At 47.9% G+C, this 19,450-nt stretch overlaps 1 protein-coding gene across 1 annotated transcript in view; it reads right to left on the bottom strand.

Moving 5' to 3' along the window:
- The window catches only part of TMEM266 (transmembrane protein 266), a 102,211-nt gene that overhangs the window by 55,169 nt on the left and 27,592 nt on the right, over nucleotides 1–19,450 (bottom strand). The window contains exons 2-3 of the mRNA XM_031440760.2: nucleotides 7,656–7,762; nucleotides 4,996–5,184 (exon numbers count right to left, since the gene is read on the bottom strand). Of these exons, the coding sequence (XP_031296620.2) occupies nucleotides 4,996–5,184; nucleotides 7,656–7,693 (227 nt within the window). The 5' untranslated portion in view covers nucleotides 7,694–7,762. The remainder of the gene's footprint in view (nucleotides 1–4,995; nucleotides 5,185–7,655; nucleotides 7,763–19,450) is intronic.

The raw sequence follows: 19,450 nt of genomic DNA, 5'->3' as shown, positions 1-19,450 counted from the left end.
TTGGTCCTGTACTGCAGACAGACTCGAGAACAGAGCAGAGCCCAGTGTCACAAGTGCTAAGATAGAGATTGGCCAAGGGCTATGGGAGCACCAAGGTGAGGCCCTGGCCTGGGTGGGGTGGGGGTCGGAAGACTTCCTGGAGGGGGTGGCCCTTGAGCTGGACAGTATGGGGAGAGAGGAGGGAACTGAGGGTTATGGCTTAGAAGGTTCCTCCCCCGCTCCTTTGCCTCCAGCCTTTGTTTGCTGGCATATCTAAAATTATTTCAGTCTTTAAATAAAGAAGTTGCTATATTGGACCTGTCTTCTTTTCCTGGCCTAAAATCTTAAAAACCATCCCTGTGCCCCCATTATGTTTTCTCCCTCTGACTCTGAAGTTCCAGCAGAAATGTGTCATTGACATCATCTCTTGGGATAGAGTCGGGGGGAGAGGAGGCTTTTCCTCCTCACCCTGCATGGCCTTGCGGTTTCTGAAGCCCCCGAACTGGGAACTAGCATTCCACCCATGGACGCTTCAGTGGAAGCGGCTTCATGGGCAGTGGGCATGGATGAGGGGGGCCAGAGCAGGGGAGGAAGAAGGACGCAAGTTCCAGTGGTGACCAAGCCTGACTGACCAGCTTCATGGAGCTTCGGTGTCTTGGAAACCACTGGCTCCCGTGAAGGCCAGGAGGAGGTGAGGGTCACTGTAAATGAGCCAGAATGCACACGTGACTCACTCTGGTAATGGGTTGAGGAAGCCAGCCAGCTAGGTCTAGGTCCACTGACGTGGCCAGACAAAATCCATTTTGGGAAAAGCTGAGGGCCTGTTGGGTTTGAGGTGGCCACAAGCCCCGGCTGGGCAGGTCACAGCTCCTCAGGCTGCACCTGAGTGCTGCCACCGAAAAGGCTTTGGGTGGAGACAGGAACACTTCTCCTCTCAAATGTGCAGCCAGCTCAGAGGCAGAAGAGCAGACGACCCCAGAGACACGTGTTAGGGTTCCAGGTGTGTCTGGGGTCCTGTGAAGGCATCCAGGAAGTAGCTGGCTATGGGCCAGGAGTTAGAGAGAGAGAGCTGTGCTAGAGACGTGGCTTTGAGCTTTACAAGCTGAGGAATGTTAATTCCAGTTGTGGGGGCGGATGCAGCTACCCAGTGTGCAGGATTAGTGGAGCGCAAATGGCCAAAGACAGAAAATGAAGAGCCCCGGCAACTAAGGACCAAGCAGAGAAAATGATCTGTCAAAGGCCTGGAAGGGACAGCCAGGTGGGGCAGGAGGGAAGCTCAGCAGAGCAGCTGACCCAAGCAGACGGTGCTTCCAGAGGGAGGGAGTGGCTGACCGTTCCCAATGCTGGACCCAGGGCCGAAGAGGGATCCTAGCAACGTGGCGGCTGCTGATGACCTTGAGGGAACAGTTGCCACGGTGTGGATGGGGCTGAGGCTGGACCGCAGCAGGCTGAGGAATGAACGGGAGTGAGCAGAGGGGACATGGCAAGTGTAGATGAGGACTTTAAGAGGTTTGGCTGCAAAGGGGAAGAGGTTGATGGCGGCAGCTAACGGGGACGTGGAGTCAAGGGAGGAGGTGCAAGACCTTGCGTGTGTGACAGGTCAGGGTGAGGATGTAACTGATGGAGCCAAATTCACGCGAAGGTGTGAGGGGAGGGGAATCCAAGCTCAGGAGAGGTGAGGCAGGCCTTAGAGTGGATGAAGGGAAGGACCAAGGGGTGGGGGGCAGCTCATCCGTGGCTGTTTCTACTTTCTGTGGGAGGGAGGAGAGAAGGGCATCTGCGGGGGGCAAGAGAAGACATGGGGGGAATGGAAGCAACCGGAAATGGCCACATGGGGGCCGGGACCATAGAGGAGGACTGTCAGGCAACACTGAGAATCAAGCTGATTCCGGGGAGGCACTGTTATAGACAATGTTTGTGCCCTTCCCGTCCACCCTCCAAATGAGGTGTTGAAGCCCCAACCCCCTCCTCAATCTCCGTGTGATGGTATTTGGAGGTGGGGCTTCTGGCAGGTAACTAGATTTAGATGAGGTCATGAGGGTGGGTCTCCCATGATGGGATTGGTGCCCTTATAAGAAGAGGAAGAGACCCAAGCCCACTCTAGCCCTCCACTCACACACAGCGAGGAAAGGCCATGTGAGGACACAGTGAGAAGGCAGCTGTCTGCCGCCCCAGGAGAGAGCCCTCACCAGCCACTGACCCCGTTGGCACCTCAGCCTTGGAATTCCCACTTCCAGAATTGCGAGAAAATCAATACCTGCAGTTTAAGCCACCCAGTCTGTGGTCTTTTGTCAAGGCAGCCCCATCAGACTGAGGCTGCGCCCATCTGCACAGTTGTCTGAGTTTCCTCCCTGAGCCCCTAGCCGTCTGGGTGTGGAAGCAAAGAAGGTAGACAGCAGACAGCTTTGCAGTTAAAGCTCTGCTAGGCAGGGATGTCAGAAGGACAAGGGCTGTCAGGGAAGTCAGGGAGCCGGGCAGAGATAAAACCCTTCCACATCAGGGGTTTGCCCATGTTGCAGTGACCACCCGCCCCGAAGTTACGGGCCTTTGACAGTATGCCTAATAGTGGTGTCACATGTGCAATGTGTGCCAACCACAGTCACAACTGTGACGTTGTTAAGGGACAGGTGAAGCATGGAAGCCCAGTAGTGCCAGGCTGGATCAGGAGCCAGGAGCCAGGGCTATATTTTTGTCTGTGTCACTGCATGACCTTGGGCAAGTTCCTTCCACTCTCTGCACTCGGGTATCCTATTAGAATATTTAGAATAAAAGATCCCTAATGTCTTTTCCAGCTCTAACACTCTCAGGTTCTGGGAAGCTTAAAGGCACTGAAATATCACTGGGCTTAAAAGAAGCGATTGGCAGGGTGGCCAGGTCACTGGGCACCATCTTGCTGGGGTCCCTGAGGCCCCCTCATCTCCTACAGAACAGAGTCATTCCTACAGGTAACACTTCCCTTAGTAGGAAGAGGTGCATTTGACCGGACTCACACCAAAGCTTTCTGAAGACCTACCAGAACTGTAAATCATCTTGTTTTGCATCGTTTCAGAAAGGGCCAGGTTGGAAGTTTGAGGAAAACCCCAGGAAGTGCAGCAAGAGCCAAGAAGCCTTGCAAAGAGAGGCTCCCCCCCTTCACAGTGTGCTTTTGTTTCTCTCCCTTGTCCCCTGGCTTCCGTCCTGTGCCCGCTCTTCCTTCCTCCAGGAAGCCCTCTGGCTGCCAGTGGAGCCCCCCCTGCCAAGAGCTCTGCAGCGAAGTGAATCCCTTCACCAGGCTGCTTCCTATTTACCCACCACGAGCAAGCGTTCCAGGGCACACCTGGAGACTCAAATCAAGTCAAGAGCCTCTCTGCCTTGCGGGCATCCCATTTGTATTCTCCCTGTTCAGAAGGAACCTTGCAGAGGCCCAATTCAGAAGCAAATGGAATCATAAAGCAGAGCCTCTGCCTCGACCAGCTCAGGCTACGGAGTGGTACCCACCCAGCCTGGACCACCTGAGGTGCTTATGCCCGCAGGATGCGGATGGGGATATGGTCCGGAGCCAGAAACCTCCCAGGCCTTCCTGCTTCTCTCCCTGCCTTCTGACTATGAACTTCAAAAGGGCCTAAAGCTAGCTCAGGTGGGGAGGGTAAATCAGTCTCTGGGAACCGCAAGGGCAGGTTACCAGGTTGCACTACCGCTTGACCTCCAGAGGGCAATGCCACGGTGCTCAGGGAATGTCCAATCGGCAACATCATTGGCTGAGCCAGGGACCTGGAGACCCCGAGGAGCCCGCCCTGTCAGATGGTGCTGCCCGCGCTCGGGGATGGCACCGCCCCCCGCCGGCGTCCCTGAGTTATCTCCTGCCCGTTTGCCTATCCTAGTTTCCCACGTGCTGCTGACTCTAAGCACAGTACTTGGAGAAAATTGTATTTTCAGAGAAAGCCACTGGGGTGAAGTTTTTGCAAAAGGTGTACTGTTTCACAGTTGTTAGGCAATTTATCTCGGGAATGAGGCGAGTGCCTTGGGAAACAGCCGGTGGAATCCAAGCTCTGCAAGCTTACCTGTAGGTAAGGCTTCTCACTTGCTTTTGAAATAACCTAGCAACCCTTCGTTCTTACATTCAAAGGAGCCAGCCAGCATGTTCCAGAATATTTACAGGCACCCAAGGAAGCAAGGCGGCCGGGAACTGGCTCCCAAGTTCCTGGCCAATGTTTAAAATTCTTTATCTAAGAGCAACAGGGTGGGGCTGGGGAAAGTCTGACCTGCCTTGGGACCCCAGGACCTGTTCCTGCCCTCCTCTGGCCTTCAGCTTCTCCCACGTAAAAGGAGGGTGTCACCGGTGTGTCTCCCCTGCCCCATCCAGCTCCAGCGTTCTACTCTGCACCTTCAGAAAGTCTGTTTGTAAGACAGACCAGGCTGGTGAGAAGTTCACGGGGGAATAAAGCATCCGAGCTTGACTGACAAGCTAAGAAGGACTAGACAGGGGCCACTGCTTTGAATCGGGGGCCAGCAAACCCTACATGCTCTCACCAGGAAGAGAGCAGCCAGCGTCTGCAAAGCTCCGGGCCAAATGCCCAATTCCCTTCCGTCCCTAGCGTACACAGAATGCTTTCTTCCCGAACTCTTCCCTGCTGAGAGCAGACTTGATAAAGGGAAAGTGCCATCTAGTCCATCCTTTATGGGCTCTGTGACCTCAGGCAAGTCCCTGATTCCGTGGGTCCCCTGATTCCAAAGTGTCCCCATTGGGGGTTGGGTGAGCCATTACAGAGTGTGTCAGTCCTTTGACAAATTTTGTAATTCCCTGAGTTGCAAGCAGATGTCACTTAACAGGTTGTCTAGCAGCGACAGATATTTTCTGTGCCCAAAGCTTTTTTTCGGAGGAACAGTGTCAGGAGGAGAAGGGTCTACGTGGCCTGATGTGAACTGCTCCCTTCTACTCAGCATCTCGCATCTCTGGGCTGCCCTGCTGTTGGTACTCATGGAAACCCAGGGAGTTATGCAAGAGCCTTCTTAGCTGCCAGTGGTCCCAACACCTACCCTTCTCTTTGGTAATCTTCGTCCAGATTTGACAGGAGCTGCGAGCCCGCCGTGGAGAGGTCGACCGCAGCCAGGGGCAAGTCACGGTAGGCCAAGTTCGCCAGCTGCACCGGAGCAATGCTCTTGGTTTCTTCGTCTACTTGTTGGGAGATGATCTCAACTTCAGAAATTCCTCCTTCTATGGCAGGCCTGGGTGGGGGAGGACGGCAACAGGGCAGAGTCATCCCTTGAGAATAAAATAATTTTCCCACTCCCCACGGAAAGGAGGGAGGAGGCACCAGGCTCAATGCTGGGCTGGTGGAGAACAGCGGGACATCCGAGGTCACCATTCTGCCCCACTGGCCACCCCAGGGACTAGTCTGAGGCCCCTGCAGCCCCATCTCCTTCGCCAGTGGGGGAAAGCTGGAAGCAGGCTCAGATCTGAAAGTATGAGCTTTGCGGGTGCGTCCTGTACCACCAGGAGGTAAAGACCCAGAGAGAAACTGCCAGCCAGCAAAGCCTGGACTTAGACTTCTAGGCTTCTTGGTCACTGGGCTTTGCTGGCGTGACACAGTCCTTTCAGTTGTCTCCTGGGTTTCTTTGTAAAGGTCCTTGGGAATGTTGTGGCCTCTGTACCACAACAGAGAAGTGTTTGTTCACAGCTGGATGTGCTGCTGGTGGCTGGGGAGCCGACCTGGAGACCCCGAGTGGGCCTTGGGGCAGTGAGGACAGGAGGGGCCAGCTGTCTCTGGGTGCCACTCCCTTCCTACTTGAACTGGTCCTACTGCATCTCCCTTTTTAAGGTTGAGAGGAGATGGGGGTCACTTGATCAAATGCCTAAGGGGTTGTGGGTCTCCTCCTATGTTACTGGCGGCTCACCTACGGCAACTCCACTGGCATCGCGGGGCATCTCCACCAGGGGCAGCACCACTTCCCAACCCGCCAGGGGCACTGGGCAACTTGTGGAGGCATTTGTGGCTGTCACGAAAGCACGGGGGGTCACTACTGACATAAACAGGAATAGGGACACTGCACATCGTGCAGGGTGTCCAACAAGTAACCATCCCGCCCACATAACCAACAGCAGCCCTGTGACGAGATGGGGGGCTGGCTCACTCTGCTCTGACTTCCTGGGGTGCCGTCTTTGGTCCTTCCAACACATTCTTGACCCTGCCTCATCCTGTAGAATCCGAGGGCCTGGGCCTCTGGCCCAACAGTGGGGGTTAGACAGAAAAATGGCATGACTGGAGAGGAGTAAAAATTAAACATTTGAGGGAACATTAAGAGGGGCGGGCTTTAATACCGAGGCAGCGGCCCAGGCTGCTATAAACTGCTCTTGGGCTCTGGTGCTGACTCTAACGTTTACTTCTGCAGGGCCTCCCCCGGGACCTTAGTTTCTCCAGCTGAAACATGAGGAGGTGACATGGAGGCTCTGCTTCTCAGCCTAGGATCTGATACAGGTCAGAGAAATACAGAGCAGGTGGGAAGGGCCATGGCGTGAGAAGTTCCTCGGGTGGGCAGTTCTAAGTTCTAAACTCTTCCTTTCCAACCCCCGTTGAGAGCTGACCAACAATGCCCAGTGGCAGTTGTCTATGAAGCTTGGAGTTGTATCTGCCCACTTCTTTTTTGCTTGAATCATCCAGGTAATTGGGGGAAAAGCGAGATTTTCCTCTGAACACCACAGGCTGGCTGCCTCCACTACCTGAGTTCACCAAGTAATTTCCAATGTCTGGGTTCTCTTTTGTGGGCCTGACTTAAACCCTAGCCCCTTGCTGCCTGTCACGCACAGATAATAGTGCTTATCATGTGTGACATTCACAAAACGACTCAAGACCTTCAGACAGAACAGTCACGGAATGTGAAGTTTCTGTGTTTCTCAACAAAGTAAAAGTGTGGGTGTTCGTGGGGGGGATCCTGGCTCCTCCAGATGTTCCCCCGCCAAAACAAGAACTGATGCTGGGTTGAACCTGTTCTCTTTTCTTCTGGAGTACTCAAGGAACCTGTGGTTCGCCGAACTGAACTCATAGAGCTTTCTGATCAGTGGGCTGTTCGTGGAGGGCTGCGGTGAGTTTCTGGGACAAGCAGGATGTGACTCTGGGAAGCCTGGAATAAACCACTTCTGCCTTCCGGACTTTCCTGCCCTCTGGTCGCCTCCTGCCAGTGGTCACAGTGGCCCAGCACCACCCCCGGTCACGCGATCATCCCGCGGTTCATAGCCTGAGCACTGGGACCACTCCCTGGTCTTGGGTGTGGAGAAGAGTATGGTGGAGAACGTGCACTAGTAGCTCCGTTCTTCAGCTCTCCCCCTGCCACGTGGCTTTGCAGCATCTCATCAAGAGGAAGAGCACATTTTTGCACCCTTGATGCTGTGTTCAGTCATGAGATTTGTTTTGGCTAATGGGGTATCAGCAATCCCTTTGGACTAGCAAGGGGATTACAATTCCAGTTTGGGATTGCAGAACACCTCTGCCTTTTTTGAACTAAAAAAAAATGAGATGACCTTCGTAAGCCAACTCAGAGAAAAAGTAGTTTTTAACAAGTTAGTTTAATGTCAGGCTTAAGGCTAAAGCCACCCGGAGCTCCTCCTGGTTTATGGGGCTCGGGAAGGGGCTGTCAGCTGCACCTGTGGTTCCGATGGACCAGCTCTGCACCCACAGAGAGCAGATCCCGATGCTACTCACTGTGGATTGGTCATGTTGAAAGATGCAGCCAGGGCCATGGGTTTTCTTGGTGTCTAGTGGGGCTCAGCTGTCTTGAAGCCTGACGTCAGCATTTCCAAGCGTGGGTTCTACAAGACATATAAATATGGTGTCCTGAAGACAAATAATCGAATAGTAGAAATTTATTACTCGGATGCCAAACCAAAGTCTTCCCAAGCTCATCTAAAGACGGAAGCCCTAGAACCTTCTTCCATACAGATTTTCCTTCAAAGCAATATTGAATAGATTCTTCTCATTACCTATGGTGGATAACAACAGGCAGAATTTATTTTTTAGAGATGAAGAAATAGGCCCAGAGTGACAAAGTGACCTTTCTGTGTCACACAGAGATGGCAGAGAGCCAGGCTGGACCACAGGTTTTCTGACTTCTAATCCACAGCTCTTTCCACTACACAGCCAGGTTAAAAACCTTTCTACTTCAGCTTTAGGAATCTCAAAAATCAGTTTGGTCTCAAAAATCCCAAGTGTTTTCCCTCAAATTTTTTTCTCCCAAGATTCCCCTCTCTTCTGGCGGTTGTCTCTCCACTCCTCCAAGCTCTCCTCTCTTCCCAGGTGGTTCTCTCCAGGAGAAGGGAGCACACCCTGCAGCCAGGCTGCCTGCAGTCAGAGCCTGGCTTCCACTTACTAGCCCTCTGTCCTCACCTATAAAATGGGAATAATACTAGAACTAACTAAATGAGTTACTGCATGTAAAACACTTAGAATAGTGCCTGGCAATGTAGTGTTGGCTTTTATCAACATAGTTACTATTTTATAAATTTAAATCGCACAGTCTGTTGAATCTGAGCACATTCCAAAGCAGTTGGATGGCTGAGTGCAAGATTTCCTCTTAAAATCTAGACTAGGTAAATAGATTACACTTTTCTGTAAATGGATGCTAGGGTACCACCTAGAAGTCTTCTGAGGGAGAGATGTACACAGATAAGGGAACAGACTCACGTTCTGGGTGATTTTGAACAAGTTACTAGGGAGGTTACTCAAAGGGGCAATCCTTTTGTAAGCTGCATTCTAAGTGCAGCATGCTTTTCCTACAAGATATCAACCCGGGACAAACCCCTGTCCCATCCTGAAGCTCAGTCCTCAGAGGCCATCGAACAAGAGGGACAAAGGGGTAGAATTGTTACATCATGTGAAAGGAAAAGGTGCTCCAGGGGTGAGAAAATCGGGGGACTGATGGTAAATTTGCAAAGTGGGGGAGCCTTTAAGTTCTGTATAATTAAGAAAAGTGAGAGCTCAAGTTAAAGGAAGTTGAGGAAATCTTGGGAAAGTCTCAACTTTGTGCAACTGGAAATACGAGAGATGGAGAGCTTTCTAAAATCAGAAAGGCTTTAATATAGGGGACCACATGTGTCTATGGGGCAAAAAAAGTATGGGACAAGGAATCAAGATAACAGCAGGGAGAATTTGCAGCCACACCTTGCTAAGTGTTTCACCTTACATTCTGCCTGTGTAAGGAGGGTCTAAACATTAAAATCAGAACTCTCCTATAGTATTTGGGATTGTATATTAATTGCATAGTAAACGTATAAAGTTCTCCATCCATCACACAGATTTAGTCTCCATCTTTTCTGTTCTCTCTCTACAAAGCTTAAGCTAACCAACTCCTCCCAGTGGTAGGATTGGTCCTGTGGATTGTCTGTCTGCCAGCTGACATGAAGTCAGGATGGAGGGAGCCACAAACAGGAGACCAGGTGAGCAGCACTCCCTTCCGGAGTGTTTCAACAAGCTGTATTCCCAAGGGAGCCCTTTACCCACGACCCAAGCGACTAGCTCCGTGGAGAATCTAATAGGAAGGTCTTTGCTTCCTTCGACCTTCCAGTCTGGCTGGGCAAGCAAGCGTGAAACATACAAAACTCCAAAATTTTTGTGTTTCCTTAGTAGTGAAGAATAAGTAAAAGTTGATAAATTTGTATTTAGAAATAATCAACATGAGCTACCCAACTCATATATTATGGCCAATATAAAACACTTACAATAGAAATGGAAGTTACTGAATTTTTAAAATTTGACCTTTTAGGAAGGGAAACTTCAAATGCGTAGAATTGTAGAGACCTGTATGATGAACTTCTCGTTCCCCATCACCCAGCTTCAACAGCTATCCGCTCAGGGACAGGCTTGTTTTCTCCACATCCTGCCCGTTCTCCACCCCTCGTGATTACTTTGAAACAAACCTCGGATGTCATTTCATTCATCCATTTCAACGTGTAGCTCTGAGAGTAAGGATAAGGAGTCCTTGGAAAAGATGTAACCACAAAACTATCATCGCCCCTAAGTCAACAATATTTTCTTACTATTATCAAATATCTAGGAATTGTTCGCATTCCCCATTCCATTTATTTTTTTGTAAGGCTTGTTGAATCAGGAGCCACACGTTAACGATTGGTTCATATGACTCTTAAGTATCGTTCAATGCGTACGTTTCTCCCTCTATCTCGTTTTTTCCCACGCAACTTATTGGAAAAGCTGGGTCATCTGCCTCAGTTTCCCACAGTCTGGATTATGGTGAGTGTGTCCCTTCCGTGTCATTTAACATGTTCCTCCGTCCTCTGTATTTCCTGTAAATTTTAGTCTGCAGACTTTCATCAGACTCAGGTTCAATTTTTTTTTCCTTTTGCAAGACTGTAGGTGGTGTCATGACTTCCATTCAGAGACACATAGTGTTTTTTCGTTCTTCTTTCTGTGACATTAACAGCCGTTGATGATCACTTCCTAGACCTGTTCCTTCATCAGGGCTTGCAAAAGGGTCCTATTATGATCTCACCCTTCATTTATCAGCTTCTCTGAAGGCAAATTCCTCCTCCTCATCTATTTGATTAGCTTAAGTACAGTTTATATAGAAAAGGAGGGATAAACGCTTAACTCTTCCCTCTTTATTTGTTGGCTTTCAAAAGAATAAATTGTTATCTTATCTTCCAAAGTCAACCAGTGAGGTGGTTTTGCTGTTGTTTCTTTTCCACGGGATCAGGGGTTTCAGCACTCATTCAGCAGGGGCTGAGTGGGGGAGCAGACTCCCTGGAAAGGGGGCCGGCAGTTTTCTGCTAGGAGAGGTGGGAGGGTTAAGAAAGGATCTTCAATACCAGGCAAAAAGGAAGGAGCAGCGAGGGTGAAATCGTATTTGGATGGACAGTGAATAGGCTGCTTCAGAAGTTTTGATCCTTAAAGTAGCACATTTTAGAAGGCAAAATCCCTTAAGATGATATCTTTTAAAAATATTTTTCCAAATGAAATAACGCCCAAAGCACAAGCCTAGCACGAAGCAGGTGTAGTCTAGCACTCTATAAATGAACATCTGAAGTGTAAACCTGCTGTCTCATAAACTTGGTAAAAGCAGAAGAGAAAACCCGTTTTGGATTTACTGGGTCTGGCTGTGGTGGGGAGTAAGGCTGATTTTTAAACTTCAGGAAAATTCCAGTCTCTTCCACTTGTTGCTCACAAGTCTGTCTGTGTAATTTACCAAGACCATATTTGCTTGTTCCGGCTGGAGCTTTGTTTGAACTGCAAAGTTCAAGCTGGCATCCTAAGAACCTTAGAGCTGAAAAGGCTTTGGAGAGCAAGTGGTTAGTCCCCTCACCTACCAGGTGAGGAAATCCATAATTCAGCTCACCTGTCCCCAGGGGCGACCAGGTCCATTCCTCATCTCTTACTTGTGTGGTGGCGCCTTGGCATACGTGACCTGCTTTCATACACATTCCATTGGTTACCAAACCTGGTTTTACTGAGAATCACCTGGGGGCCTTTTGAGAAACATAAATTCGTAGGCTATACAGCAGAAATGCTGAATCAGAACTCTGCAGGTGGAGCTTGAGAATCTTTTTTAGGTTCCCCAAGTGTCTCTGACATGCAGCCACTCCATTTGACCCTCAGTATCAGTGGTTCTTAAGAATTACCTGGAAGGTTAAAAAAAAAAAAAAAGATTGCTGGCCCTACCCACAGAGCTTCTAATTTACTATGGGGTAGGAGCTTGAAAATTTACACTCTGAAGAAACGCCAGGGGATAATGATTCGCCAATCCACAGACCACACTCTGATCTTCTGAATCAGAAAGTTTGCTTGAGGTAAGAAAGAGGGGACTTTTATCCCTACAAATATTACAGATGAAGTTAACTGGTCACAAAGCTAGTGTGGTGGAATTGTCTGCAAAACTTACCCTGGCCAGGTGGAAGACAACCAGGTTTATCAGTTAGGAATTCTTTTAGTAATAGAATATCTGACTAACAGTCACTTGGGCAGTAAAGACTTTTAAGTCTATTGCATAGCCAGAGGCCTGGAGGCAGTGCCTGAAAGATATCACCAAGAACCCAAGCTCTTTTCATCTTTCCATTCCCCCCATCCTCTGTGTGATGCGTTACTCATACTTGTTGCCTTGTGGTTGCAGAATGGCTGCTGCAGCTCCAGCTTGCACATCCTCACACTAATTCCCAAAAGAGAAAAAAGAATCAAAGCCTTTCTCCTCACAAAGGTTTAATCTTTTATTCAGCAGATGTTATCTCTCCAAGCCCTTTAGCTAACATCTGATGTCTCTTGGGCAGAGGTGGATCACATGGCTGCAAAGGAACTGAGGACAATGTGCAGCTGGCCAACGGAATAAGGAGTGGTCTGAGAATCTAGACCAGTCCTGATTCATCCTTGGGGCTGGGCATATTGTTTTCATCAACGAATCTCAGTTCTCTTAGCAAGTCAAGAAGCGAGAAGGAGCTGTTGTGGGTATAACTAATTGTCTACCAGACCAGGTTTGGACACTTCTGAGATGGTTCTGAGGTTCAGCTGAGTAAGTTTCCTGGCTCTCCTAACAAGACTGGCTAAATGCTGGTAACTGGTTGGCAGGAGATACGAAGGAGGTATTCTCCCCAAACCTCGGGACTCTCTTATTTAGAGAGCGTTGCCTGCATATGAAGTTCAGTTTTGACATCATAAAACTCACTGTGGACTCTGCTCCTCGGGAGAAGCCACTGAGCACAGGCACCTTTCACAGACTTCCCAGCCCCCGAGGGGAGAAGGCTGTGTTTCTCATGCTAGAAGAGAAAGGTTTCTGTACAACAACAGGAGGTCATCCTCACTGTTACCTTGACCCCTTCATATCTCGCTCCATTAACAAGGAGCTAAAATGAAGAAAATCAGTCATGTCCCCGAGCAGCCCCGGTCTGCTGCACAATCCTTAGCTGCTAAACAAGTGGGCAGGGAGCCCACCGTGGCTCTCTCTTCTCGGTGTGCAGTCTCCTGTGGGCTCCTCTTAACTCCCCGCTTATGCGGTGATACAGCCTCTCAACCATTACCAGTCTTATAAAGTGACGGAGACGCCAAACGAGATCACACAAAACTAGATCTGAAATTACTCAGGTATTTTGAGCCGGAAACCAAGAGGACCGTTATTATAATCCTTCCCTTCCTCTGTAAACAGATAAATAAATGCAAAACGGTGAGAATAATGAAACATTATAAAGGAGTGTTTTGAAAGCTGTAAGTGTCCTTATCAATGTCAGGTAGCTCATGACTCCTCATACTGGCAGGCGCGGTCCCCCTCTTCGTTCAGCCATCTGTTAGGAAAGGTGTGTTTCTTTAAGCCGCCAAGTTTGGCGGGTGGTTTATTATGTGGTATTATTGCAGCAGTAGATCACTGATACGTTATAGATGAATACCTATAGCAACACATCAAACAATGCAAAGATGTATGTTTTTAAAAAGATAAATCTCTCTCTGTCCTCCATTTTAACCCTCCACCACTTGCTTGAGGTCAGAATTAAGCAAGCACGTATTCACCTATGCAGGCTAATTTTTCCGGGTTTGTGTTTAACAAAATAAACCAACCGTCCAATTTTCCTTTAGCACTTAGCATTAGTTAATGGACCTCCTTTCTGGTCAGTAGATAAAGATTTACATTTTTTTCTAACTTCTTAATTCATATATATTCACAGGTACATATACAATTTTATATAAATTGCTCATCATGAAATTCACATTGATAGTGGCGCCTGAATTTCCTTTTCTGCCTGCTTCCCCCTCATTACCTGCCTCACGGTTGTCCTTCCTCCTGTTGCACAGAAGCACAAACACACCCCTGTTAAACCTGTGTATATTTTCCCTTGCTTTTCTCTGGCTTATACAATTGTATATAAATAAACATTTCATTGTGTGTTTTATTTAAAAAACATTATTCATACTTAACTGCTTTTTGCTTTTCCCTCTCAACAGCATCTTAGAGCAGTTGCCCTCTCCCACGTCAGGTAGTAAAACCTGAATTCATTCTTTCATTAGTGGTTGCATAATATTCCATGGTGTGAATGTGCCACAATTTACACAATTTTCCTGCTATGGGCAGTTTTAGATTTTTTTTCAGTCACTGTGAAATATGCTACAATAAACATCCCTGTATATATTTCATTATGTATTGGTATTTTTATTTGTATGGGATAGATTCCCAGGAGTGATTACTGAACTGGAGAATATGCATTTTCAATTTTAATAGTTCAAACAAGATTGCTTTGCAAAGGGCTGTAACAATTCACACTCCACAGCAAAGTATCAAAGTTCCCTTTGGAGGGAGAGGTTTTAATCATTTGCAAGCTGTTGAGGGTGGCTGTGGACCAGATAAGTCCAGATACTTGCTTAATTATATCCTCTTCCCCGTGGAGCACTGGAGTGAAGAATACAGGACAAGGGTGAAACCCAAAATAGCAACAGACATCCTTACGCCACAAGAAAATACGTAGTTGACTTCGGAGCTATCCTGTCACCGTATTTCTATGAGTTGTTTCAGCAACGGTCAATCCCCTGAGGACCCTGTTTTCCTCCTTGTGCCAAAACCCCTCACCCTCAACTAAACCAATCACGTAACCAGTTCCCCAGTTCCCTCCAGTGCCCATCTCTTGCCCACCCCTCGGAGGTACAAGCTGTGATCTGTGGAAGGAGATCTGACTTCCCTGGGAACGAGGACAGGACAGCACAACAGTGGAGGGGTGACGACCGGAAATTCTGGTGCCACCTTCTAACGGTTTGCAGTAATATTTGGGGCATTAACCTACATACGGCTATACTAACTTGTTAAAGAGAGAGAGACTCTTGCTAAAATTCTTCTCCTTTGATTATGATTTTTATCTAGTTAGTCAGAACTATATCCAATTTAAGCCTGCTATATTTCCACCCACACTTACTGCTCATCTAAGTGGTGTGGACCCCTCAGGTGGACCTGCAGGGGCAGGTCCGGTCACGGAAGAGACACAACCAGCCCCATCTTTGGGGGGCTTTCTCCAAAGTGGCTGTTCAAGGGGAGGTAGGGAGCTGTCAGGAACCCAAGGGTGACCTCCGTCTCACTTCCAACAGGACAGCATGTCCTTCCAGTTCAGTGGAGAGAGCCCAGCCACAGCCCCAATCTGAGGGGAGAGGAGAAGGGAGGCTGGTTCCTGGGGCCATGATTTCCACAAACCAAATAAAAGTCACAGACACTAAGGTGGGCCACCTCATCAGCAAGCAAAGACACATAAACTCAAACCATGCTCCTCCTAATGAACTGGGAAAGATTTATAATACCCAGTACTGATGGTGACGGTGTGGGAAAATGGCCGATCACGCCCATTGTTGATAGAAGTGTAAACTGCTGTGAATTTGCTGGAGGGTAATTTGGTGATATTTATCGAAATTACTTTAATGTGCACATTCTTTGGCCCAGGAATTCCACTTTTAGGGGATACATTTTAAGGACATAAGCTCACACATGCACACACACATACAGATGTTTGTTGGGTCGTTGTTAGAACAGCACAAGGCTGAGTACACAGTAGGTACTCCATAAATATTTGTTGATAAAGAACCAATAAAATAACACACCGAAAGCAATGTAAATGACTATCAACAGGAGACTGGCTAAGTAAATTAACGAACTTCTATATTATGGGATATACGGCTGCTGAAAGAATGAGGTTGAATGGCTGCCTAGAGCTGAAGGTTGGGAAGGACTGACTGCAAAGGGAGAAGAGGGAAATTTTGGGAATAATGGAGATACTCTAAATCTTGACTGTGGTGATGGTTCCAAGTGTGCATTTAAAATGGGTGCTTTTCATTATTTATACATAATTCTCTCACCGATATGGCCGATATTCTAAAAAATGGACACAGGCGTACCATAATCATTAACATGGAAAGTTGCCTACAATGTAACATTAAACTTAAAAGTAGGTTACAAAATGACACGGAGATGATGATACCACTTATGTAATATACGGAAAAAATATGTGTGTGACGGTGCGGAGCGGGACTTTTCCTGTTGTCTGAGAGCTTTGCAGATGCTCTAAAGTCCGGGATAAAGATGGAAAGTGCCCACATTTTGTAAGGAGAGAATCAGACCATCTATTTGGAACATACTAACAGATGGTCAAGCTGGTCCGGTAACTGCTACTCCCAACAGCCTGCAGGAGAGAGGGCGAGAGAAACCCATGCCAGACTCCCAGGCTGCCTGGGGCACAGGGAACGGCCAGGTGGGGACAGAGGGCAGTGGTGGGAACAGCCTGCCCTTAACCACCAGGCTAAGCAAGGATGTGGCATCAGTCAAGGTTCTTAGTGAAAATTAAACTCAACGGTTTTAGCAGAGTATGCATTTTTAAAGGATATTGAATCCCAGGTGGGCCAGAGAGCCAGGCATAGAAACTACATGTTCTGGACACTGACCAGACTCTGGCGCTGCTCCAGCAAAAGCACCACTGATGCCCCTGCTCCACACCGACATCCCCTCCCTCTCAGCTTCTGATCCTAGGCCCCAGCTCCATCGCACTGGCAGAGGTGGTCACACAGCTGCATCTTGGCCGCAAGGGAGACTATCACCTTGGATGTGGGGGGGGGGCTCAAAATGGGAATGTCCCCCCAGTTTAGAAAGGCCATTGAAAGGATGTGAGATGATCACAAATGCGGGAAGTGCCCTCTATAATTATGGCTCTCCCATGGGCATCGTGGCAGGACTCCATCCAAGAAGGCTGTCTCCTAGGCCAGAGGGGTCCCAGGGGCATAGTGCCAAAAGCAGGAACTGCGGGTAGCCCTCCGAAGTTAGGCAGAGTACCCAGTAGAATGGGGCATGCAGTGCTCCCCTGCTCTGAGAGGGGCTGGAGTGGACAGAACACAGGAAGCAGGTTTTTAAGGAGCTTACAAAAGCATCCCTGGAGCCCGCAGAGTGAACAGAGGGAGTGGGGGCAGGGTCGGGGGAAGAACAGAAGGGCTGATCGGCAGGTCAGGCTGTGTGGCCTGGATTGAAGTTTTGATTTACATAGGTTATTTTAACACCTGAAAACAAGCCTGTCCTAAATCCTGAAAGTGACCAGAAAAGCTAAGGCATCTTCCCACGTTCACGTCGGGTGATGGGAAGGGAGAGACAGCAGCACCTGTAGGAAGGAGGCATCACTTGACTGTTCCTATCAACTTCCATTGATCTAAAAGGTCCAGATGGCTGCATCTAAAATTATTTACAGGTGGGAGGTTGGGAAGTGGTATTCTTGAGGAGAGGTCTCGTTTCTCAGGACTCATTGTTCATGAGCATCTTTTGTTTATATATATAAAAAAAAGATATGGATAATCTAGATAAGATGAACCTTGAAAACACTGTGCTAAATAAAAGAAGTCACACAAAAGGCCACATACAGAATGATTCCATTTATATGAAATCTCCAGCACAGATACATCTCGAGATAAAAAGCAGATGAGTGGTTGTCAGGGGCTAGGGAGGGAGAGGATGGAGAATGACTGCTTAATGGTACAGGGGTTCCTTTTGGGTTTATGAAAATGTTCTGAAACTCAAAAATAATAATGGTTGCACACATTGTGAACGTACTGTCAATATGGTACATTTCATGTTATGTGTATTTTATCACAGTTTTAAAAATAAAACCAGAAGCCAACCAAAACAACAACCAAAATCTAGAAATACTGATTGGCAAGGGAAGATGTCCATTATAAAGTAATCAGAAAAAGTAGGCTTTAACACCATGCTATTTGTTTTTTAAAAGGTCGATATAATGTGGTTTATATAAAGAGACCTGAAAGGAAAGGCCCATGATGTTAACCCATGTTAGTTATTTCTGGGTGATGGGACTATAGGGAGCTGTTTGTATGTTTCTGTGTTGTCTAGTGCTCCTTAATAAGGAACTAAATATACTTTTTAACTAAAAAGCTGTTAAGTGCATAAAAAAGAGACAAATAAAGGGCTGTGGGAATTCAGAGGCAGAAGGGAGAGCTTCCAACTGCCTGGGTTCTCGAGACTTCCTCAAAGTGCTCTCCTGACAGGCGCCGTGACCTCCAGGCACCTTTTCTCCGACATACAAGAGGCTACCAGGTGACTCTTCTGAAGCACAGCTGTGAGTTGCTGGGACCCCTGCTTACTGAACACAGTCTCAATTCCTTGGCCTGTGATTCAGAGCATGCCACCATCTGGCCTCAGCCTTTTAAGCTGTTCCTCATCCTTCTTCGTGTGCTATGGGCCAGCCCCCCGGTCCAGACACCACTGTTCCCAGGGCACGACACACCTCTCAGCGTCTGCTTGTGGAATTCTCTCCTTGGAATCGGGGTTCCCCTAGTCCACAAGCTATAATCCTATGCCACTGCGTCCCCCAGAGACAGTGCGGGGAGCCATCTCTCCCTCTCTGCTGCCTACTTCAGCTGTACCTCCCTGAGGGCACGAGCCACCTTTCTACCTTGTGTTTTAGTGCTTTACGCTCCTGTACCATCTACTCTGGACAATAAGCTCCTTAAGGTCAAGGTATGTATCAGCAAAATAAAAGAAGTATCTCTCAGGCACATTTCTATGGGCCAGATTTAGTTCAGCAGCTTTTCTAAAGGCAGAAAAATAATGACAGACCCTTAGACGGCTCCATGAGTATGCTTTCTACGTTCGAAAAGTATTCCTCAGTGACCAGCCCATCAGGCTGTAGGGCAGTTCTCAGCAAGTCAGTGCTGCGCAGGGGGCAGCTTGTAGAGGTCCGTCAGCAGTGAATGTGCAAGTCATCTTTGTGCCTGAGGAGAAAGACGGCTGAGCAATTACTCAGCAACTGATCGCCCCTTGGAATTCAGTGGCACATTAAAAAAAAAAATTAATAGTTTATTTTTTAGAGCAAGTTTTTAAGTTTACAGAAAAATTGAGAGAAATTACAGAGCATTCCCACGTGAAACCCACCCCCTCCACAGCTTCCCCTATTATGAACAAGTTCCCTTCCTGCGGTGCACCTGTCACAGTCGATGAACTAGTTTTGATACTTTGTTATTAACTAAAGTCTATAGTTTACATTAGGGTTCACTCTTTGTGGTGGACATTCTCTGGGTTTTGACAAATTTATAATGTCATATGTGCACCGTGACAGTATCGTACAGAACTGATTCACTGCCCTAAAAATCCCTCCCCGCCCAGTATCTGACAACCACTGATCTTCTTACTGTGTCTATAGATTTGCCTCTTCCAGAAAGTCATATAGGTGGGACCACACAGTATGTAACCTTTTCAGTGTAATGATGTCACTCGGTCGTACCATTTAAAGTTCCTCTATGTTTTTTGGTGGCTTAATAGCCCATGTCTTTTTACTGCTGATGAAGTTCCATCGTCCAGGTGGACCACAGTTTGTTTATCCATTCAACAACTGAAGGACATCTCGGTCTCTCCAGCTTTTGGCAAATATGAATAAAACTGCTGTAAACATTCATGTGTAGGTTTTTGCGTGAACATAGTTTCAACTCCTTTGGGTATGTACTTGGGAGGGCAATTGCTGGATCATGTGGTAAGAGTATGTTTA

Source organism: Camelus dromedarius, chromosome 29 (genome assembly GCF_036321535.1).
Source record: "Camelus dromedarius isolate mCamDro1 chromosome 29, mCamDro1.pat, whole genome shotgun sequence".
NCBI lineage: Eukaryota > Metazoa > Chordata > Mammalia > Artiodactyla > Camelidae > Camelus > Camelus dromedarius.
The sequence above is the reverse complement of the archived record's forward strand: the minus strand, read 5'-3'. Positions and strand labels throughout refer to the sequence as shown.